This window comes from Sesamum indicum, linkage group LG2 (assembly GCF_026168435.1).
Source record: "Sesamum indicum cultivar Baizhima isolate 11 linkage group LG2, ASM2616843v1, whole genome shotgun sequence".
Lineage (NCBI taxonomy): Eukaryota > Viridiplantae > Streptophyta > Magnoliopsida > Lamiales > Pedaliaceae > Sesamum > Sesamum indicum.
This window is the reverse complement of record NC_142658.1, coordinates 18,360,324-18,383,609: the sequence shown is the minus strand read 5'-3', so window position 1 is coordinate 18,383,609 and position 23,286 is coordinate 18,360,324. Positions and strand designations below refer to the sequence as shown.

Genomic DNA, 23,286 nt, shown 5'->3' with positions numbered 1-23,286 from the left:
TTAGAGTATCAGCAAGATATAGGAACAGTTGTAGGAGCGGTCTTGCAATTTCTGACCATTCCTAGGTATAAAAATGTTCTACGTAGGAACAGTTTGGGAATGATTATAAAAATATTGATCGTGCCTAAATTAAAAAATAGCTTTTGGGTATTAAATATAAGTAACATTTAGGAATAATTGTAGAAACTGTTTCACAATTTTTTACCGTTCCTAATTTTCTAATTAGGATTGAACTTGCACTATCGACATTGTTTTTCACTACTTTTTTAGATAATTCTTATATAATTTCTTCTCGACCACTGCTAATTCTTCATCAACTCCGATGATAGTCACATTTTTATAATTAATACTGTCCAATAACAAGTCTTTGTTTTTGAAGTTTATGTGAGGTTTCCTTCAGAATTGTCATAATATTTTCGTTATGTAGTTAATGATTATAAGTCATCCAGCTAGTTGACTTTTACTAAAACTTCCTTTTATCGTGTAGTTATAGATCTTTTCCTACACCACTTATTATTCTTGTAAATAAAAATAAGACTAAAAGCAAACACCCCCAATATTTGACTGTCTTCACACTTTGCACTTCAACGGTTTGGTTTTTACACTTGATATCCAAACCATTGTGTTTTGGAGCATCACCTTTCCTTTTAGTTCACTTTCGGGTGAATCGAAAGGGAATAGTTTGTTTGTCTAGGTACACGGGGTGTAATTGGATTTATGGCCTGGTAAAATTATAATTCACACCCCATTCGTTTTTTTAGTTAAAAAAAAAACAAAATAAAAAGAATCAAGAAGAATTTTTTTATTAATAACAAAAGTAAAAGAGTACAACTTCAAAATAAGGAAACAAAGAAGGCATGTAAAAATCCTCCCTTTCCCTACCTAAAATTATTGACAAATTTTACTAGTTATACCCTTAATTACACTTATAAACAAAGATTGAAAAATATACATATTTTTTTGCTTGTTGCTGTAAGTTACAGTCAAGCATCATGATCACTGCTCTTGTGGCTAAGGCCAACAGCATCATCTGGAATGTATTTTTCCCAAAACCAATGAGCCTTCCAAACCCTATTCATCTCCTCAATGGGCACGTTCCTCGTCTCTGGCACGAAAAAGTAGACGAAAGCGGTCATTAGCAACACCCATCCCCCAAAGAAGAAGAAAAGCCCAAATTTCATATGGCAAAGCATGGAGAGGAAAAGTTGTCCGATCACGAATGTAAAGAACATGTTGACAGATACATTGATGGATTGCCCTGCAGATCTTATTTCCATAGGATGGATTTCACTTGGCACCAACCACCCCAATGGCCCCCAGGACCATGCAAATGCTGCCACGTAAATACAGATCAGGGCTAGTGCCAAATTCCCCAATCCTTTGCTAAATGTCCCATTTCCTGAGACGCCAAACACAGAGGCGATCAGTACACCTACTCCTATCTGACAGGCGAGCATTTGTATCCCTCCTTCTAAGAACAGAACCCGCCTCCCAAACCTGTCGACCACCAAGATCGAAACCACGGTGGCAAACACGTTAACCAGGCCTGTAACAACAGCCGACATAAGCGAGGCATCGTCAGCAAATCCGAGTGTTTTGAAAAGCACTGGAGCGTAAAACATGATCACGTTAATGCCAGTTAGCTGCTGGAACAATGGGATCAAACATGTGATCACTAATTGCGGCCTATATTTTGGCTCGAGAATGGTCTTCCATGGGTGTCGAACTTGTTGTGAGACAGCACTAGCATCTACTAGGTCACTGAACTCGTCGTGCACATTTGTCGTGCCCCTAATTTTTTGTAGCATCTCTTTAGCTTGGTCTTTCAACCCTCTTTCAATTAGGGAGTTGGGAGTATCGGGCAAGAAGATCGCACCTATAGTCATGATTAAAGCCGGGGCAGCTGCAAGCGCCAAAGAAACTCTCCAACCATTTTCCTTCATCTGAGCAGTTCCATAGTTTACAAGGTTAGCTGCAAAGATGCCGATGGTGGTAGCCATCTGGAAACCAATATTGAGGGCTCCTCTTAGTTTCGGTGGGGCCATCTCAGATAGGTAAACAGGGACTGACTGATTGGCATAACCGATGCCAACACCAAGCAAGATTCGACCGATGATCAGCATCGCCACATTGACAGCAGCACCATTGAGAATAGCACCTATCAAAAACACCACACCACCTATCGTCATGGATATTTTCCTCCCAAATTTTCTAGTAGTGGCCGAGGCGAAGAATGAGGCAATAAGAGCTGCCAGGTAAAGAGATGATGTGAAAAGGGTCAGCATATGGTTCTCAAATTTGCAGTACTGACTCTCGTGGCCCGTCGCGTTCTTCTGCTTTGCGTACACAGCTGGGAAGAATTTTTCCAAAAACTCATCCATTGATGTAACTCCACCTTCAAAATTATTACATGCAATAATCAACATAATTAAGTAAAATTTGTTTAGGATTGAAAAATTAATATAAGTAATTGATTTAGTAAGTACATGATATGATATGTACCTGAGATACCAATATCATAACCAAAAATTAGCCCACCAGTGGCGGCTACAAGACATGCAACGACAACAAAGGGCGTAACACGACCCTCATATTGTTTTCCATTTCCGGCACCAATACCTCCTCCAACTGCCATCTTATTCTAAACCCTAATATACCTTAATAAGCTATGTTTAAGAGAGTTTAAACATGCAAAATTTCCTGACAAAAGAATGGAAAAAAGAAAGAATTTTTTCAAGAAGATTCAGAAGCTTCCTCCACAATTTTTTTGAAATTAATGTTTTTTTGCTTTATCATTGAGAGAAAAGCCACTGAACCTTTTATTTATTCTTTCTTTTCAATCTACATGGGCATTTATTGTTTTTTGTCTCTCTTTTATGCTTGACATTTCTACTGACGAGGGTATTTATACACAGACATGAGTTCAAATGGATGGCAGCACTGAACTAAGTGTTGGACATCCGTGTTTTTCTGATCTATTGACTATCATTAATAGACTTAATCAATATCATCCATATGTTCTAAAAGTACCAATAGTGAAAATTATCAACTACTTTTTCCTTTTCCCTCCTTTTAGGATTTTGCATGAATTAAGGGATAAATTATGTTTAAGGCTTTGAAATAAGGGAGGACCTCAAAAATAATATATAATATTATCATGTATATTTGAAAAAAATATTTTAATACATCCTATATAATCAACTACAAGATATGTTTATATATACTAAAGGAAATACAAACTATGAAACTAATTTATAAGATTAATTACATTTTGTTATCAAAATTATCACTGTTTTTTTATTTTATTTTGCATTTAAAGTCTTTTTGTGCTAATTTATCATATTAACTTTACAAAATTTTGCACTTTGTCATTTATAACTTTTTCAATCAAGTTTTTTTGTTAAAAAAATATCACGTGTACTGCACATGTGATATTTAAGAGTTATGTGATATTTTTTATATATGCACAACATGTGATGATTTTCCGACAAAAAAAAATCAACAAAAAATGGGTCATATATGTCTAAGTACAAAATTTGGCAAAGTTGAGATGATAGACTGATATAAAAAAAAAAAAACTAATGATAAATTATAAAAACAAACATAATTCGAATGGCAAAATGTAACTGATTTATAATAAAAGTTAGACTCGATAAAAGTTGGTCTACAGGGGTAGTTTGGAACTTTATCAGAAAATGGAAAAAACTATATTAATTGTTCTATAACTTTAGTGGATGGGACATTTCAAAATATCTCCATTATATTTTAAATTTTGCAATTTTTGCCAATATCCATAAAACCATTTAATCAACTTCATCTGAATATGCTCGCTAACAATTTTGGGTTTTGGAGTTGCTACTTATCAAACTTATATTGCGTTTACTTATCAACACCTCTTAATTTATAGGGTTAAAACTTAGAAAATTGGGATTTATGTGGTTGATATAGTTTTAATTTTAATTTTAGGTGATTTCAATTTTAGTCTTACAAGTTTGATGAGTGTGTAGCAATTGTTGTCCGCACCTGATATTCCAAAAATATGTCTCATTGTGTGTGTTTTTATAGAAATAGCAAATGCAACAAGAACATAGAAATGAAGTTACTAATAATCAACGCTTTCAAAAAGATAATATGTTTATATTTATAGTTTAAATCAAGGACAGATATGGAAGGATTTCAATAAGCATGGTGCCCCTTGATTTGAATAAAATGTTGAAAGCTTAGTTTGGAGATAATGTCGGATTTGGGCGGGGGATCTGGCAAGGCGAACAATGGCGAATGATTACAAGGCGGACTGGGTGCTTCGGCAGCAAATCGGGACGATGTTCACGTGCGATCGGAAGTGGTGGTGGACGACACATGGTGTTGAGAGACGCAGGCGCTGCAGCAGGGAAGGTGAATGGAAATGGCGGATGAAGGGGGTCATTTAGATTTAACCTACGAAAATATTGTCATGTTGTGTACATATACCACTAGATAGAATATGATTTTTCTTATGGTTAATTACCATAATTAAAAGTAATAAAAAAATAATGAAAATACTAATTAACCATGATTGTGCAACAACTACTAACTGTTGTTTCAGCAAATGATGCTAAAATATTAGTGACAACTAAAAATTATGATAAATATTTTGTCCATGAATAAACCAAGATAAAAATTGATTAAGCATACCGAATTTAAGTATTTTTTTTGTGTGTGTGCAAGTATGATTGAAAGTTACTCCTATTGAATATGGGAGTTCGAGATTTATAGGTGGCTTCCTCGAGTCATTGAGATAAGTCGGGACCGGCCCCTCAAACTCGGGGGTTAGTTATTCGCCAGAATTTCGCCTCCTTCACAACAAGGCCTCATGTGGTTAAGGATGTCTTCCCTAGATAAGAATATCCTCCATGAATAAGGAAACCTCTAAACCTCATAATCCCACATCCAAAATCTAGAGATATTTATGTTAAGGTTTTACACATTACTGGAGGCACCATGTATCCTGTTGAGGTGGTTGAAACTATATCTAACATACGGGGCATCTTATTGACATAGATTGATGTCAATGCCACTGGCAACCATGAATCTCTTGGGTTTTGTTCAAGCTATGGTTGGGCCTTTATGCTGGATGGGGGTTCTTAGGCTCACACATGTATTTGATAAAAAATATAAAGAAAGTAATATATAAAGATAATAAAAAAGTCTAATTAGAATCGATTCATTTATACCCAAATACATGACATTCCAAAAAACAAACCACATTTGCAATATGTAAAATTTAGAGAGAGCAATTGATAACTTAAAAAGTTTCTGTGTACTTGATTAAAAAGTAATCAAAATTCAATTTGAACTAGAATATTTCATTAGAAAAGAGGGAAAAGTAATTTTTTTAATTAATAATCAAAGTAAAAGAGTACAACTTCAAAATAAGGAAACAAAGAAGGCATGTAAAATTCCTCCCTTTCCCTACCTAAAATTATGGACAAATTTTACTAGTTATACCCTTAATTACACTTATGAACAAAGATTGAAAAATATACATATTTTTTTGCTTGTTGCAGTCAAGCATCATGATCACTACTCTTGTGGCTAAGGCCGACAGCATCATCTGGAATGTATTTTCCCCAAAACCAATGAACCTTCCAAACCCTATTCATCTCCTCAATGGGCACGTTCCTTGTCTCCGGCACAAAAAAGTAGACGAAAGCGGTCATTAGCAACACCCATCCCCCAAAAAAGAAGAAAAGCCCGAATTTCATATGGCAAAGCATGGAGAGGAAAAGTTGTCCGATCACGAATGTAAAGAACATGTTGACAGATACGTTGATGGATTGCCCTGCCGATCTTATTTCCATAGGATGGATTTCACTTGGCACCAACCACCCCAATGGCCCCCAGGACCATGCAAATGCTGCCACGTAAATGCAGATCAAGGCTAGTGCCAAATTCCCCAATCCTTTGCTAAATGTGCCATTTCCTGAGACGCCAAACACAGAAGCAATCAATACACCCACCCCTATCTGACAGGCAAGCATCTGTATCCCACCTTCCAAGAACAAGACCCGTCTTCCAAACCTGTCGACCACCAAGATCGAAACCACGGTGGCAAACACGTTAACCAAGCCTGTAACAACAGCCGACATAAGCGAGGCATCGTCCGCAAATCCGAGTGTTTTGAAAAGCACTGGAGCGTAAAACATGATCACGTTGATGCCAGTTAGCTGCTGGAACAATGGGATCAAACATGTGATCACTAACTGCGGCCTATATTTTGGCTCGAGAATGGTCTTCCATGGGTGTCGAACTTGTTGTGAGACAGCACTAGCATCCACTAGGTCACTGAACTCGTCGTGCACATTTGTTGTGCCCCTAATTTTTTGTAACATCTCTTTGGCTTGGTCTTTCAACCCTCTTTCAATTAGGGAGTTGGGAGTATCGGGCAAGAAGATCGCACCTATAGTCATGATTAAAGCCGGGGCAGCTGCAAGCGCCAAAGAAACTCTCCAACCATTTTCCTTCATCTGAGCAGTTCCATAGTTTACAAGGTTAGCCGCAAAGATGCCGATGGTGGTAGCCATCTGGAAACCAATGTTGAGGGCTCCTCTTAGTTTCGGTGGGGCCATCTCAGATAGGTAGACAGGGACCGACTGATTGGCATAGCCAATGCCAACACCAAGCAAGATTCGACCGATGATCAGCATCGCCACATTGATAGCAGCACCATTGAGAATAGCACCGATCAAAAACACCACACCACCTATCGTCATGGATATTTTCCTCCCAAATTTTCTAGTAGTGGCCGAGGCGAAGAACGAGGCAATAAGAGCTGCCAAGTAAAGAGATGATGTGAAAAGGGTCAGCATATGGTTCTCAAATTTGCAGTATTGACTCTCGTGGCCCGTCGCGTTCTTCTGCTTTGCATACACAGCTGGGAAGAATTTTTCCAAAAACTCATCCATTGATGTAACTCCACCTACAAAATTATTACATGCAATGATCAACATAATTAGTTTAGGATTGAAAAATTAACATAAGTAATTGATTTAATAAGTACATGATATGATACGTACCTGAAATACCAATATCGTAACCAAAAATTAGCCCACCAGTGGCGGCTACAAGACATGCAACGACAACGAAGGGCGTGACACGACCCTCATATTGTTTTCCATTTCCAGCACTGATACCTCCTCCAACTGCCATCTTATTCTACTAATATACCTTAATAAGCTATGTTTAAGAGAGGGTAAACATGCAAAATTTCCTGCAAAAGTAAGGAAAAAAGAAAGAATTTTTTCAAGAAGATGCAGTAGGTCCCTCTACAATTTTTTTAAAATTAATGTTTTTTTTTCCTTTTTCATTGATAGAGAAACCACTGCACTTTTTCTATATTCTTTCTTTTCAATCCTTCTCCTGCAGATTTACATCAGCATTTATTGTTTCTGTCTCTCTTTTATGCTTGTCATTTGTCCTAACAAGGGTATTTATACACCAACATGAATAAAATGAATGGCCTCCCTGAATTAAGGAATGAATGGGCATCCCTGCTTTCCTGATCTGTTCAAATTATTATTAACAGTCTTGATCAATATTATCCATATATCCAAAAAATACCAACAATAAAAATTTTCAACTACCATTTTTGTTTCCATCCTTTGAGGATTTTGTATGGATTAAGGAATAAATGTTGATTGGAGCATTGACGGCTTCTCTTGCCAGCTAAAGAAGGACCTTCAAATTAATATATAATATTCTTATATGTGTTTATGTATGAACATTTGAAATAATATTTTAATACATTTAAAATCAACAACAAGATATATATTTTATATACTAAAGGAAATACATGCTATGATACTAACTTGTAATAAAAGCTAAAATTGATAAAAGTTGGTCGACAGGGCAATTCAGATCTTTATCTCAAAACGAGAAAAACTATATTAATTAACTTGGTCACGTGACACTCACATTTACCAACAATTTTGGGTTTTGCCATTTTTGATCATTTTTCATTTGGAAAATTGCTTCATTACATGCTTTTCATATGTGACAATGGTGTTGAAGAAGACATTTTTGGAGTTTTTTATGTTTTTTTTAACTCATAAAAAGGAATAGGGTCTGAAATTATAAATTTACCCGCCCCTAAATCCAATTTACAAGCACAAAGGTTGAAGTGTCAAGTGTAAAAAAAACAAGTTTGGGTGGGGGAGTTTCTGCATTTAACCTATACAAATATTATCTTGTTATTCAACAAATATATTTATATACCATACATCACTAAAGAAATATCGTTTTTTGTGATGGTTAATTACTATGTTCCAAGTAATAAAAAAATAGGATAAATTATAATGGCATTCCTTAAGGTTTGAAAAAATTACGAATACCCTCTTGTTGTTTGAAAAATTACCAAATACCTCTCTGATTTTAATGGTCGTCTAACAATTAACTCATTCTGTTAGTTTTTGTTAGATTTTCATCTATTTTTTTAGATGAACTAACCAAAATGCCCTTATGGACTAAAAATTATAATTTTATTTATTTTTAAAATTGTTTTTACTTTTTACATTAAGTGGATAATTTATTTATAATTTTCAAATTTTTTCATCCAATCTGACCGATTTTTATAAATTTTATTTTTTAAAAAAAGAAAAAATACAGCAAGAGCATAGTTGACAATTTCATACATCCATCCAAGAATTACATAATTTCATCAAACATCAATTTGTACGTAGTTTTTCAAACAACGAGTGGGTATTCGTAATTATGTCAAAGTTAAGGAGATGTCATTGTAATCTACTCTAAAACTAATATAAAATTATGCAATGGCTATTAGCGGTTGTTTCTACAAATACTGCTATAACATTAGTTATAGCTAAAACCATGTTAAATATTTTGATTATAGATAAAATCATGACATATGTTGAATAAGCATAGCCGAATTTAAGATTTCTTTTCTTCTTTTTTTGGGTGAAAGTGTAGTTGAAAGTTACACTTCTTTAACATGGGAGTTCAAGATTTAAAGGCGGTTTCCACCAGCAGTTGATAATTTGGACTGGCCCCATAAAATCGAAGGGAGGGGGGTAGTTATTCGCCATAATTCTATCTCCTTCAGGGACCACGAGACCTCATGCGGATAAAGATGATCTTCCACATATAAGAATATCCACCATAGATAAGGATTTCCCAGAATATTTGAAAAAGCAGTTTAGGTAATGCCCTTCCACAGCCAAGATCTCGAGATCTTTAGGTTTGAAGGTTTCACTCTTCACTGGAGGCGCCACATATCCCAACCAAATCGACCATATGAGGCATCTTGTTAACATAAACTAATGTCAATGTCGTTGAGTCAACTATTGAGCTCTTGGGTGTGGGTTCAGCTATGGTTGGTCCTTTATGTTGGATGGGGACCTTGGGTCTCAAACGGTCTGGTGGGCCTTAACATCCCTCATTTTGGATTGGGATACTTGGACGTCTTTTGAGCTAGTTGATTATTAAGGGCACTAATAATATATTATATTTATGAATAAAGTATTATTTCCTAAAATTTAAATAAAAAAAATAGAAGCATATATTACATCGTCGCCTGTAACGAGGATTTTGATTCTATATTGGAAAAAACAAAAGACCAATTTACTTTTTTTTATTTTTTTTTCCCTACAATAGGAATATGGTGTTTTCCACATACCCCACATCATAGATGGACGCTTGAATTTTTTTCGAAATATAAATCTTGAGGAATTAATCCAAAATAAATATTTTGATTATTTTCATTGACTTTATAAGGTTATTTGAATTATTTTAGAAATCACTTTAACATATTATTCGAATTATTTTAGAAATCACATTAACATATCACTTTAAAGGAGAACATCATAATTATTGGTGTTGATCCATTAGTTTTCTTTCGATTTCTATTTATATAAATTATTCATAATAAAATAATTTTAAATTAAAACAAAAAAAAGATAATAGAAAATTCAAATCAAAATATGAGTCATTTATATCTAAATAAATTACAAGTAAACGAACTATATCATACTTGTGATTAATATAAAGTTTCAAGAATGTAGTGTAAAAAGGTAATAGAAAATTCTAATCAGAATACGCTTCATTTATACCCCAATAAAAGATATGCCAACAAACTAAACCATATATACAATTAAGGTAACACTTAGAGAGAGTAATTCATAACTTAGCAAGTTATCTTATGATGGATTAAAAGTAACAAAAATTTAATTCGAACTAAAATATTGTTAGGAAAAGACGCTAAAGTAAAAAAAGAATTTTGATTAATAATAAAAGTAAAAGAGTACAACTTCAAAAAGAAAAAAGGAAATCAAGAAGACATGTCAAAATCCTTCTTTCCCTGCCTAAAATTATTGAATTTTTTTACTAGTTATACCCTTAATTACATTTGTACAGAAAGATCAAATAAATATACATATTTTTTTTGTTGTTGCTGCAAATTAGAATCAAGCGTCATGATCACTACTCTTGTGGCTAAGACCAACAGCATCATCTGGAATGTATTTCCCCCAAAACCAATGAGCCTTCCAAACCCTATTCATCTCCTCAATGGGCACGTTCCTCGTCTCCGGCACGAAAAAGTAGACGAAAGCGGTCATTAGCAACACCCATCCCCCAAAGAAGAAGAAAAGCCCAAATTTCATATGGCAAAGCATGGAGAGGAAAAGTTGTCCGATCACGAATGTAAAGAACATGTTGACAGATACGTTGATGGATTGCCCTGCCGATCTTATTTCCATAGGATGGATTTCACTTGGTACCAACCACCCCAATGGCCCCCAGGACCATGCAAATGCCGCCACGTAAATGCAGATTAGGGCTAGCGCCAAATTCCCCAATCCTTTGCTAAAAGTCCCGTTTCCTGAGACGCCAAACACAGAGGCAATCAATACACCCACCCCTATCTGACAGGCGAGCATTTGTATCCCACCTTCCAAGAACAGAACCCGTCTTCCAAACCTATCGACCACTAAGATCGAAACCACTGTGGCAAACACATTAACAAGACCTGTAACAACAGCCGACATCAGCGATGCGTCATCCGCGAATCCGAGTGTCTTGAAAAGCACGGGAGCATAGAACATGATCACATTGATACCCGTTAGCTGCTGGAACAATGGGATCAAACATGTGATAACCAACTGCGGCCTATATTTTGGCTCGAGAATGGTCTTCCATGGATGTCGAACTTGTTGCGAGACAGCACTAGCATCCACTAGGTCACTGAACTCGTCATGCACATTTTGCGTGCCCCTAATTTTTTGCAGCATCTCTTTGGCTTGGTCTTTCAACCCTCTTTCAATCAGGGAGTTGGGAGTATCGGGCAGGAAAATTGCTCCTATAGTCATGATTAAAGCCGGGGCAGCTGCAAGTGCTAAGGAAACTCTCCAACCATTTTCCTTCATCTGTGCAGTTCCATAGTTTACAAGGTTAGCCGCAAAGATGCCGATGGTGGTAGCCATCTGGAAACCAATGTTGAGGGCTCCTCTTAGTTTTGGTGGGGCCATCTCAGATAGGTAGACAGGGACAGACTGATTGGCATAGCCGATGCCAACACCAAGCAAGATTCGACCGATGATCAGCATCGCCACATTGACAGCAGCACCATTGAGAATAGCACCGATCAAAAACACCACACCACCGATCGTCATGGATATTTTCCTCCCAAATTTTCTAGTAGTGGCCGAGGCAAAGAACGAGGCAATAAGAGCTGCCAAGTAAAGAGATGATGTGAAAAGGGTCAGCATATGGTTCTCAAATTTGCAGTACTGACTCTCGTGGCCCGTCGCGTTCTTCTGCTTCGCATACACAGTTGGGAAGAATTTTTCCAAGAACTCATCCATTGATGTAACTCCACCTGCAAAATTATAGCGAGCATTGATCAACATAATTAAGTAAACCAAGTCAATTGTAAAATTAATGTATGTAATTGATTTATCAAGTACATGATATGATATGTACCTGAAATACCAATATCGTAACCAAAAATTAGCCCACCAGTGGCTGCTACAAGACATGCAACGATAACAAAGGGCGTAACACGGCCCTCATATTGTTTTCCATTTCCGGCACCAATACCTCCTCCAACCGCCATCTTATTCTAAACCCTAATATACCTTAATAAGCTACTTTTAAGAGAGTGTAAACATGCAAAAGAAAGGAAAAAATAAAGAATTTTTCAAGAGGATACAGAAGCTCTCTCCACAATTTTTCTGAAATTTAATGTTTTTTTCTATTTTCATTGAGAGAGAAACCACTGAACCTTCTATATATTCTTTCTTTTCAATCCTTCTCTTGCATTATTCGGTGTTTATTGTTTTCTTCTCTCTTTTATGTTTGACATTTCTCGTAACAAGGGTATTTATACATGTAAATGAGTTAAAATAGATTGTCAGCCCTGATTTAAGGATTGGGCATCCGTGTTTTCCTCATCAGTTTATCAGACTTGATCAGTATCATCCATATATTCCAATAATACGAACCAAGAAAATTGTCAACTACTCTTTTTGTTAAGATTTTGCATGGATTGAGGGATAACTCATTGTTACGACTTTGACGGCCTCTCTTGCCAACTAAGGAACTATCTCCAATAATATATAACATTCTCATTTATATTTATTCATCAACAAGATATGTTTACATATTGTAAAGGAAATCAAACTATATATGATACTAACTTATAATAAAAGTTAGAATCCATAAAAATTGATCTTTATCTCAAAATTGGAAAAACAATATTAATTATTCTTGAACTTGGGTGGTATATTTCAGAATATCTAAATATCGAGGTCCTATGACTTTCGATCACAAGTGGCGCAGCTTTGAGGGTGGATAGGAACATCGGATGAAAAAGAAGACATTTTTTGAATTTTTTATTTATTTTTTAAACTTAAAAAAAGGATCGGAATGTAAAATGATAATTTTACCGACCCTTTAGTCCCATTACAGGAGCGTGTGTTCACATGGATAAAATATTATCGGTACTTAATTTTTGTATTAGCAAAATGCACAAACTCAGACATCTAGTTCTATAAAATAAACCCTCCCCAATTTTTTTCCTTTTCTATTAGGGTACCCAATCAAGTTATTTGGGTTGAGTTTTAACCGACCCGATTAAAAATAGACGGATTTCGGATTATTCGAACCCGTCATAAAAATTCAAAAAATTCGACCCGTTTGACTCATATTCAACCAAGTTGGGTTGGGTCGAGACTTGATTAAGTCGACCCGTTTGCCTACTCCTATATAAAACACAAAGTTGAGAGATGTCGAGTATTTAAAAAAAAAAAGAAAAAGACAAAACTATATTGGATATGAATGCCATCGGACAAACCCATGAAAGCATTGTGGTTGGGCCTTTATGCCGGATAGGGGACCTTGGGCCTGAACATCCCCCATCTTGAATGAGAGACCTTGGGCCTCATTTAGGCTAGTCGTTTTTTAGTAGCATTAATAATATATTATATTTATATATAAAAATATTTTATTTTAAAAAAATTATTAAAAAAAATACATACACACACAAGATAGGGGGTTTATTTCTCTATATTGAAAAGGACATAGGAATAATTTGGTTTTCTTTTTTTCTTTTTTTTTTACATTGGGTGTTTGCACATGCCCCACATGGCTGTTGTGCACTTGAATTTTTCCCAAAAAAATAAATGTTAAGAAATTAATCTAGGATTAAATTTTAATTAATGTCCCCATATTTCTGAGGTTGTCCGAAATATTTAGGGAATGACTTTCATATTATCACTTTAAAGAAAGACATCATAAATATTAGGGGAACAGTTTATTAGCTTGGCGCTCGTTCAATTTTAATCCACTAACTATGATAATTATCACATTATATACATTATATTGGAAAAATGTTTCAATTAAGTACTTCGATGGCTGATTTTTTCAATTTTTGCAGGGAATTAGCATGTGCACAACACATGTCAATAAATTTGGGAATTTTTTACGCCACATGGTAGATGAGTTGGACTAACTTTCTTAAGGAATTATATTTTTTAGACTAATTTTGCCCGTAGTTTAATTTGTCTCATGTGGTATTAAAGAGTGATTTGGCACTTGAAGTCAATATTGTTTTATTTCTTCTTTACCATATAAGCACTTACATTGAAAAAAAACAAGCTTTGAATTTATATTTATATTAATGTCCGTGATATGTCGTCTATGTATGTATATAATAAATAATCTTACATGTTTTAAAATATATTATAAATTAGAATAAAATATGTAACTCAATATACCAGCTTAAAAAAATATTTTATCGATACAAAAAAAAATATAAACACATAAAATTATAGATAATTGTAAATAATTATTTTATAAATACTTATAGCTTATAAAAATAATTATAGATTATAAAAAATTATTTATTATTTTATAAATAATAATAGATTATTTAGATAAAGAAATACATAAAATTATAGATAAATATAAATAATTTTATTATCTTATAGATATTATTTTGTTTAACTATAAAATTATAGATAAAAAATACATAAAATTTTAATTTGTATAAAATGCATAAAATCATATAAATACTTAAGTTATAATACTTATAGATTATAAAAAAATCAAATATTTTACATCATATAATGCATAAAATTATAAAATTAAATAAATATTTTAAAAATAACTATAGATTATGAAAAAGAAAAAATTAAAAAAATAACCCTGCCTTGCCGCCACCCCTATCCTCGCCCTCAACCACCATAGAAGGGGGCGACACCGGCCCCTAGCACCATTAGGGGACCTGCACCACATCAAACAATGACATGACTCATTTCATCGACGAATAAGTAGTTAATTGATATATCATTAATTTTTGTCTAATAGGCCAAAATTTTGACACCAAAATTTTAAATTGGATCTAATTATAATATTTTTCAAATATAGTGTATAAAATATGATAATTATCATAGTTAATGGACTAAAAAAAATTCCCTCAATATTATTATGGATCCATTGATTTTCTTTAGATTTCTATTACATACATCATTCACAATAAATCATCTGCAATAGCAAAAAAAGATAATAAAAAATTCAAATCAAAATACCAATGCTTTATACCCAAATAAATGAAATGCCAATAGACTGAATCACACTTGCAATTGATGTAAAATTTAGAGAGAATAATGTAAAATGATAATAGAAAATTCGAATCAGAATATGATTCATTTATACCCAAATAAAATACATGCCAACACACAAAACCACACTTGCATTTAGGGTTAAATTTAGAGAGATTAATTGATAACTTTTAACAAGTTGTCTTATAATTGATTAAAAGTATTCAAAATTTAATTCGAACTAAAATATTGCGATAGAAAAGATGTTAGAATTAAAAAAAAATAATTGATCATAAAAGTAAAAAGAGTACAACTTCAAAAAAAGGAAATGAATAAGGGAGGTCAAAAACCGTCCTTTTCCTGCCTAAAATTATAGAAAATGTTTACAAGTTATACCCTTAATTACTCTTGTAAACAAAAGGGTCAATAAATATACATGTGTGGTTGTGGCTGCAAATTTCAATCAAGCATCATGATCACTGCTCTTGTGGCTAAGGCCAACAGCATCATCTGGAATGTATTTTCCCCAAAACCAATGAGCCTTCCACACTCTATTCATCTCTTCAATTGGCACGTTCCTCGTCTCCGGCACAAAAAAGTAGACGAAAGCGGTCATTAACAACACCCATCCCCCAAAGAAGAAGAAAAGCCCAAATTTCATATGGCAAAGCATGGAGAGGAAAAGTTGTCCAATCACAAATGTAAAGAACATGTTGACAGACACGTTAATAGATTGTCCTGCCGATCTTATTTCCATAGGATGGATTTCACTTGGCACCAACCACCCCAACGGCCCCCAAGACCATGCAAATGCCGCCACATAAATGCAGATCAGGGCTAGCGCCAAATTCCCCAATCCTTTGCTAAATGTCCCGTTTCCTGAGACGCCAAACACAGAGGCGATCAATACACCCACCCCTATCTGACAGGCAAGCATCTGTATCCCACCTTCCAAAAACAAGACCCGCCTCCCAAACCTGTCGACCACCAAAATCGAAACCACAGTGGCAAACACGTTAACAAGTCCTGTGACAACAGCCGACATCAATGATGCATCATCCTCAAATCCGAGTGTTTTGAAAAGCACTGGAGCATAGAACATGATCACGTTGATGCCAGTCAACTGCTGGAACAATGGGATCAAACATGTGATAATCAACTGCGGCCTGTATTTTGGCTCGAGAATGGTCTTCCATGGATGTCGAACTTGTTGTGAGACAGCACTAGCATCCACTAGGTCACTGAACTCATCGTGCACATTCGGTGTGCCCCTAATTTTTTGCAGCATCTCTTTAGCTTGGTCTTTCAAGCCTCTTTCAATCAAGGAGTTGGGAGTATCGGGCAAGAAGATTGCACCTATAGTCATAATTAAAGCTGGGGCAGCTGCAAGCGCCAAGGAAACTCTCCAACCATTTTCCTTCATCTGTGCAGTTCCATAGTTTACCAGGTTAGCCGCAAAGATGCCAATGGTGGTAGCCATCTGGAAACCAATATTGAGGGCTCCTCTTAGCTTTGGCGGCGCCATCTCAGATAGGTAGACAGGGACCGACTGATTGGCATAGCCGATGCCAACACCAAGCAAGATTCGACCAATGATCAACATTGCCACATTCATAGCAGCACCATTGAGAATGGCACCAATCAAAAAGACCACACCACCTATCGTCATGGATATTTTCCTCCCAAACTTTCTGGTGGTCGCCGAGGCGAAGAATGAAGCAATAAGGGCCGCCAGGTAAAGAGATGATGTGAAAAGGGTCAACATGTGGTTCTCAAATTTGCAGTACTGACTCTCGTGGCCCGTCGCGTTCTTCTGCTTAGCATACACAGTTGGGAAGAATTTTTGCAAAAATTCATCCATGGATGTAACTCCTCCTGCAAAATTATTACGTGCAATGATGAATATAACTACGTAAAACAAGTCAAGAAAAATTAATATAATAATTGATTTATTAAGTACATAATATGATATGTACCTGAGATACCAATGTCGTAACCAAAAATTAGCCCACCAGTGGCGGCTACAAGACATGCAACAACAACAAAGGGCGTAACACGTCCCTCATATTGCTTCCCATTTCCGGCACTAATACCTCCTCCAACTGCCATATTATTCTAATTCCTAATATACCTTAATAAGCTATCTTTAAGAGAGTGCAAACATGCAAATTTTCCTGGCAAAAGAAAGAAAAAAAGAAACAATTTTTTTTAACAAGATACAGAAGCTCCCTCCACAATTTTTTTTTTTAAATTATTGTTTTTTCCTATTTTTCATTCAGAGAGAAACCCCTGAATCTTTTATATCTTCTTTCTTTTCAATCTTTCTCCTGCACTACATGGGCATTTATTATTTTTACCTCTCTTTTATGTTTGGGATTTCCCCAAACGATAGTATTTATACACAAACATGAGTTAAAATGGATGGCTACCCTGAATTAGGGATTGGGCAACCACATTTTTCGGATCTATTTAGATTATAATTCTCATACTTTGGCTAATATCATCTGTATATCCAAAAAAAATACGATCCATGAAAATTTTCTCTGCTCTTTTCTTTTCCTTTCTTTTAGGATTTTTCATGGATTAAGGGATAAATTATCCTTTAACAGGGACGGACCTCCACATCAATATTTGGTATTCCTTTAGATATGTATTTTTGAAAAAATATTTTAGTTCATCTTATAATCAACAATAAGGTATTTTTATATGTATATATATATATATAGATTTATACCAAAGGAAATACAAACTATCATACTAATCTGTGTAAATTATAAATGCGAATGATTTGCTATGTTTTATATATATTTCTTTCTTTTTCTACGATGCCAATTATATTCTTACTACCTCACTCATCGTTGCTATTAATTTTCTGCAATTATTTTATCACAATTCTTAATTGACTTAACGTCGGAGTGCTAATAGGCTTGCAAGAACTTCTGCCCACAGACCTTCAGTTGGATATGATTTTTACAGGCAACTTTTTGCTCGCCTCGATTTCATACAATAACATATTATGAAAGATATGTTAAATGATTAATTTTTATAATAATAGTTGTTAATTGCTTATATAATAGAATTGAAATAGTATCTTAATAAAAATAAATTATGATTAAGAGCTTATGCAAACTTAATTAAATAAAATTACTTCAAAAACTTAATACTGACTAGAAAAGTTATGTAGGCTATGTAATTAGGAGAAGGTATGATTTAGAAAATTGGAAAAGCATCTCTCTTTAAAAGAAAGGGAAGCAATCCATGGGACTATTTTTCATTAATTTTAAGTAAATTATAACGGGCTTTCTTGATATTTCTCATAATTATAATTTTTTTTAAAAAAAAAAATTAAATACCCTCTGAAATATTATAAATACCTAACAAATACCCCTATCAGGTTGTCACAAAGTGGTATTTATTAGTAATTTCAAGAGAGTATTCATAATTTTTCAAAAAATGAGGAGGTAGTTCTGATTATAACAAATTTCAGAGGAGCCTGTTGTAATTTATTCTTAATTTAAATACAATTTAAAATTTTATAATAAGATATTATAAAATATTAGTAACTTTGTGGTGCTTTTTTTTAATTATTATGTGATGATTGATAATATTAAAATTGCATAGGAAATATAATTTTATATGTCACTAAATAAATATCCCTAATTAATAATATAATAGTGCAAGTTGAATAAAAAACAAGGACTTTAAGTAAACAAATTTGTGTTAAAATTAATTATTTATTTCAGAAACTTGAAATAAGATCACTTACTTTATTAGTGGTTTCATAATTAATTGCCTTATTATATTCATTATAAAATCGTAATAGTATTATTCGAAACTTATTTTATGAATTAATTCAGTCTATATGATTGTGTGGAATGTTTAATGCACTAGTCACTTGGTCTATATATTTTTAATAATATCTTTTGTAATTATTCAAAAAAAAAAATATTACCAGAGTTCACCCTTCTCGCCTACGAAGATGAACTACAAAAAAATAAAAAATAAAAATTAAAAAATTAAAAAATTAAAATTACAAAAAATTAAAAGATACAGGACTAAAATGCCATCCTAAAAGTTAAAGAACAAAAACATCAAATACCCTAAGTTACGGGATAAAAAATACGTTTATCCATTAATTACTCTTGTAAATAAAAATATTATCTTGTTGTTCAACAAATATATATTATTGCATCACTGGAAGAAATATAATTTTTTTGTGATAGTTAATTAATGTAGTTAAAAGTAAAAATTAGGAAAAAAAAATACTAATTAACTATTGTTGCATAGCGACTATTAGCCATTATTTTTATAAACGATGTCAAAATATTAGCTAATAAATAAAAAATATTTATTTTGACCATAAGTAAAATCATGATAAACGTTGATTAAGTATACTCAAATTTAAGTGTTCACATCTAATTTTATTGATTTATCATAATTTATAATATTCTTTAATCATATACATCTACGCTATGTTTGAGCTGACAGGATGAAAAGAAAAGTGAAACCTTGTGCTTTATTTAGGACAAGTATAATGGTTTCCTGGAATGTCATACTTAAGTATAATAGTTTTTATGAAAATTGTTTAGTACAATAAATGAAGTAATTTTTAAATACTTTGATGTATTCGATTAAAATCGATAAAAAGTATGTATGAACATTAACACGTTTTGATTTTACTGACTAGTCCTTTTTTAATTATTATGTGTTAGAAAATGAACAAGTCATTAATTATTTTAGCAAGATAAGCGGGAAATAAATAGAAAAGAATAATAATTATATTTATGGATAATGAAGCAAATACAAAAATTAGAAATAATGGTGGTTTTTTAAAAAGAAAAAAGAAAAAGAAAATGAAAAAAATCGGGCATTATACTTTTACTTTTTCTCCCGATATTAAAAATGAAACAAAATTGGTCATTGTTGCCGAAAATAATTGCGATCAAGCATCATGATCACTGCTCTTGTGGCTAAGACCCACGGCATCATCAGGAATGTATTTTCCCCAAAACCAATGAGACTTCCACACCTTGTTCATCTCTTCAATGGGCACGTTCCTTGTCTCCGGCACGAAAAAATAGACGAACACGGTCATTACCAACACCCATCCCCCAAAGAAGAAGAAAAGCCCAAACTTCATATGGCAAAGCATGGAGAGGAAAAGTTGTCCGATCACAAATGTAAAGAACATATTGACAGACACGTTGATGGATTGCCCTGCTGATCTTATTTCCATAGGATGGATTTCACTTGGCACCAACCACCCCAACGGCCCCCAGGACCATGCAAATGCTGCCACGTAAATGCAGATCAGGGCTAGTGCCAAGTTCCCCAATCCTTTGCTAAAGGTCCCATTTCCTGAGACGCCAAACACAGAGGCGATTAGTACTCCAACCCCTATCTGGCATAGGATCATTTGTATTCCACCTTCCAAGAATAAGACCCGCCTCCCAAACCTGTCAACCACCAAGATCGAAACCAAGGTGGCAAATACGTTAACCAGGCCTGTAACAACAGCCGACATTAGCGAGGCGTCATCCCCGAATCCGAGTGTTTTAAAAAGCACTGGAGCATAGAACATGATCACATTGATGCCTGTCAATTGTTGGAAGAATGGGATCAAACATGTGATAATTAACTGCGGCCTATATTTTGCCTCAAGAATGGTCTTCCATGGATGTCGAACTTGTTGTGAGACAGTACTAGCATCCATTAAGTCACTGAACTCGTCGTGCACATTTGGCGTGCCCCTAATTTTTTGTAGCATCTCTTTGGCTTTGTCTTTCATCCCTCTTTCAATGAGAGAATTGGGAGTATCGGGTAGGAAGATTGCTCCTATAGTCATGATCAAAGCTGGGGCAGCTGCAAGCGCCAAGGAAACTCTCCAGCCATTTGCCTTCATCTGTGCAGTTCCATAGTTTACAAGGTTAGCTGCAAAGATGCCTATGGTGGTAGCCATCTGGAAACCAATGTTGAGGGCTCCTCTTAATTTTGGTGGCGCCATCTCAGATAAGTAGACAGGGACCGACTGATTGGCATAGCCAATGCCAACACCAAGCAAGATTCGACCAATGATCAACATCGCCACATTTGTAGCAGCACCATTGAGAATGGCGCCAACCAAAAACACCATACCGCCTATCGTCATGGATATTTTCCTCCCAAATTTTCTGGTGGTGGCCGAGGCAAAGAATGAAGCAATAAGGGCTGCCAAGTAAAGAGATGATGTGAAAAGGGTCAGCATATGGTTTTCGAATTTGCAGTATTGGCTCTCGTGGCCCGTCGCATTCTTTTGCTTAGCGTACACAGCCGGGAAGAACTTCTCCAAAAACTCGTCCATCGATGTAACTCCTCCTAAAAAATTATCACATGCAACGATCAACATAATCAAGTAAATGATTAAAAAATTAATATAAGTAATTAATTTATTAAGTACATGACACGATATGTACCTGAGATACCAATATCATAACCAAAAATCAGCCCACCGGTGGCTGCCACAAGACATGCAACGATAACAAAGGGCGTAACACGGCCCTCATACTGTTTCCCATTTCCGGCACTAATACCTCCTCCAACTGCCATCTTATTTTAAACCCTAATAATCTATCTTTACTATAAGCAACCTGAAAAATCTACAGAAGAAGAAAAACGAGGCTCTCTCTCAACAGTTTTTCTTGTTATTTTTCTCTGTTTTCATTGAGAGAGAAACCTGTGAACTACCTCTCTTTTTTTTTTTTTTTTTAACCTTTCTCCTGCAGATCCTACATGAGCGTCTCTAGGACGTCTTTATTTTCTGCTTGACATCCCTCCTTGTATGGGTATTTATACACAGACAAGAGCTGGAAATGGATGGCCAGATAGCTATCTCCAATTAAGGACTGGATATCCATGTTTTTCGCTATTCCGTTTACCTCGAAAAATTCCATCCATGGAAATTCTCAACGGTTTTGTTTTTCAACAGTAATTCAAAATTTTAATGGTGGAGAAACGTTTACTCTCACCACATTTTAAGGAATTGTGAAAAGTCAGTCTAAACACACACATTAATTTAATTATATATATTATAAAAATATTTTAATACTGTTAAATTATATATATTATAAATTAAAATAATTATATATTAATAAAAAACCTAGTTTGACCAGTTGGCTAAAAGGGGTATTTTAGTCATTATTTCTAAAAAAATATGCTCAAATTGACCAGGGACGGTGTGATTACTTATTCGTAACATGGGGGTGATTTTTTATATTAAATTTTTTTAATATTTTTATATATCATAGGAGGTCAAAATGAATTTAACTCCTTGTAAATATAATTGCCCGTTTTAATTAAGGAGGGAAATGTTGGCCACCAAGAAAACCGTCACAACTTATGTAATTGCAATGCTCGTCGACTACCAAAAAAGTTTGCTACGGATGAAATGACTGTTGCGATTTTTGTCGCAATATTATGTCCGTCGTTACCAAATGATTTCCCATCTCGAGATAGTCACAAATTTTGACTAGATTGTAATTTACGGAAAAATTTGTCCTTAATTTGTTAGTTTTTAGAATTGTAAAGTTTAATTGCCAATTTCAATTATAATAGGATTAAACTTATCACTCCCTATATTAGATACAGGAAGTAAAATTGCAATATTTACAAATAATGCAGTATAAAATGTACGGAAACTATAGTGAAAACTTTATGACAAAATTTACGATCAACTGTTGAAAGATGTGACAATATCCGTTGCAAATGTCAGCCCAAAATAGGCAAAAGAAAAATTGGCTAAATAGCATAAAATTTCCATGTGTTTTAAAAATTCGGCTAAAATTTCTCTATATTTTAAAAATAGGCAAAACATTCTCCTGTGTTTTATTAAACGTAGCTCACTTGCCTCTTTTCATTAATTGGCTTAACGATGTTAATTTTTTTCATATGGCCGGTATGCCTTTTTATTATATATTATTTTTTATTTTAATAACCGTTTGATCTTTTTTTATTAAATAACAATCGACAGATCTGACCAATTGTTAGATTTTAAAAACTAAAAAATTTGGATTAAACAAATTACTTAATTTATATTATATATAAATAATTCAAAATTATTAAAAATTTATTATTATACAAAAAATAAAAAAAACAACTCCACCCCTCTCTCCCCCCCCCCCCCACTTCAATTATACAAATAAATATTCACTTTTATACG

General features: G+C 34.2%; 5 protein-coding genes across 5 annotated transcripts; all 5 read right to left on the bottom strand.

The window, feature by feature from the left end:
• Positions 1–854: 854 nt before the first annotated feature.
• Positions 855–2,860, bottom strand: LOC105156107 (sugar transport protein 10-like). Its single transcript, XM_088877730.1, has 2 exons — positions 2,503–2,860; positions 855–2,395 (listed from the first exon to the last, which is right to left on the bottom strand). The coding sequence occupies exons 1-2, from the start codon at positions 2,633–2,635 to the stop codon at positions 984–986; spliced, it is 1,545 nt and encodes a 514-aa protein (XP_088733856.1). The 5' UTR covers positions 2,636–2,860; the 3' UTR covers positions 855–983.
• Positions 2,861–5,343: 2,483 nt separating this feature from the next.
• LOC105156106 (sugar transport protein 10-like) lies at positions 5,344–7,424 on the bottom strand. Its single transcript, XM_011072150.3, has 2 exons — positions 7,056–7,424; positions 5,344–6,958 (listed from the first exon to the last, which is right to left on the bottom strand). Exons 1-2 carry the CDS (start codon positions 7,186–7,188, stop codon positions 5,547–5,549), a joined length of 1,545 nt encoding a protein of 514 aa, XP_011070452.1. The 5' UTR covers positions 7,189–7,424; the 3' UTR covers positions 5,344–5,546.
• Positions 7,425–10,252: 2,828 nt separating this feature from the next.
• Positions 10,253–12,345, bottom strand: LOC105156105 (sugar transport protein 10-like). The gene is made up of 2 exons (XM_011072149.3): positions 11,974–12,345; positions 10,253–11,869 (listed from the first exon to the last, which is right to left on the bottom strand). The coding sequence occupies exons 1-2, from the start codon at positions 12,104–12,106 to the stop codon at positions 10,458–10,460; spliced, it is 1,545 nt and encodes a 514-aa protein (XP_011070451.1). The 5' UTR covers positions 12,107–12,345; the 3' UTR covers positions 10,253–10,457.
• A 3,044-nt stretch (positions 12,346–15,389) lies between these two features.
• Positions 15,390–17,450, bottom strand: LOC105156104 (sugar transport protein 10-like). The gene is made up of 2 exons (XM_011072148.3): positions 17,069–17,450; positions 15,390–16,967 (listed from the first exon to the last, which is right to left on the bottom strand). The coding sequence occupies exons 1-2, from the start codon at positions 17,199–17,201 to the stop codon at positions 15,556–15,558; spliced, it is 1,545 nt and encodes a 514-aa protein (XP_011070450.1). The 5' UTR covers positions 17,202–17,450; the 3' UTR covers positions 15,390–15,555.
• Positions 17,451–19,937: 2,487 nt separating this feature from the next.
• On the bottom strand, positions 19,938–21,846 carry LOC105156103 (sugar transport protein 10). The gene is made up of 2 exons (XM_011072147.3): positions 21,545–21,846; positions 19,938–21,446 (listed from the first exon to the last, which is right to left on the bottom strand). Exons 1-2 carry the CDS (start codon positions 21,675–21,677, stop codon positions 20,035–20,037), a joined length of 1,545 nt encoding a protein of 514 aa, XP_011070449.1. The 5' UTR covers positions 21,678–21,846; the 3' UTR covers positions 19,938–20,034.
• Positions 21,847–23,286: the final 1,440 nt, after the last annotated feature.

Bases quoted from the DNA above. Each gene is read 5' to 3' on its own strand.
- LOC105156107 (XM_088877730.1), bottom strand. From the start codon at position 2,635: ATGGCAGTTGGAGGAGGTATTGGTGCCGGAAATGGAAAACAATATGAG. The intron at 2,396-2,502 runs GTACATATCATA...ATAATTTTGAAG, and splicing joins TTATGATATTGGTATCTCAG to GTGGAGTTACATCAATGGAT.
- LOC105156106 (XM_011072150.3), bottom strand. From the start codon at position 7,188: ATGGCAGTTGGAGGAGGTATCAGTGCTGGAAATGGAAAACAATATGAG. The intron at 6,959-7,055 runs GTACGTATCATA...ATAATTTTGTAG, and splicing joins TTACGATATTGGTATTTCAG to GTGGAGTTACATCAATGGAT.
- LOC105156105 (XM_011072149.3), bottom strand. From the start codon at position 12,106: ATGGCGGTTGGAGGAGGTATTGGTGCCGGAAATGGAAAACAATATGAG. The intron at 11,870-11,973 runs GTACATATCATA...ATAATTTTGCAG, and splicing joins TTACGATATTGGTATTTCAG to GTGGAGTTACATCAATGGAT.
- LOC105156104 (XM_011072148.3), bottom strand. From the start codon at position 17,201: ATGGCAGTTGGAGGAGGTATTAGTGCCGGAAATGGGAAGCAATATGAG. The intron at 16,968-17,068 runs GTACATATCATA...ATAATTTTGCAG, and splicing joins TTACGACATTGGTATCTCAG to GAGGAGTTACATCCATGGAT.
- LOC105156103 (XM_011072147.3), bottom strand. From the start codon at position 21,677: ATGGCAGTTGGAGGAGGTATTAGTGCCGGAAATGGGAAACAGTATGAG. The intron at 21,447-21,544 runs GTACATATCGTG...ATAATTTTTTAG, and splicing joins TTATGATATTGGTATCTCAG to GAGGAGTTACATCGATGGAC.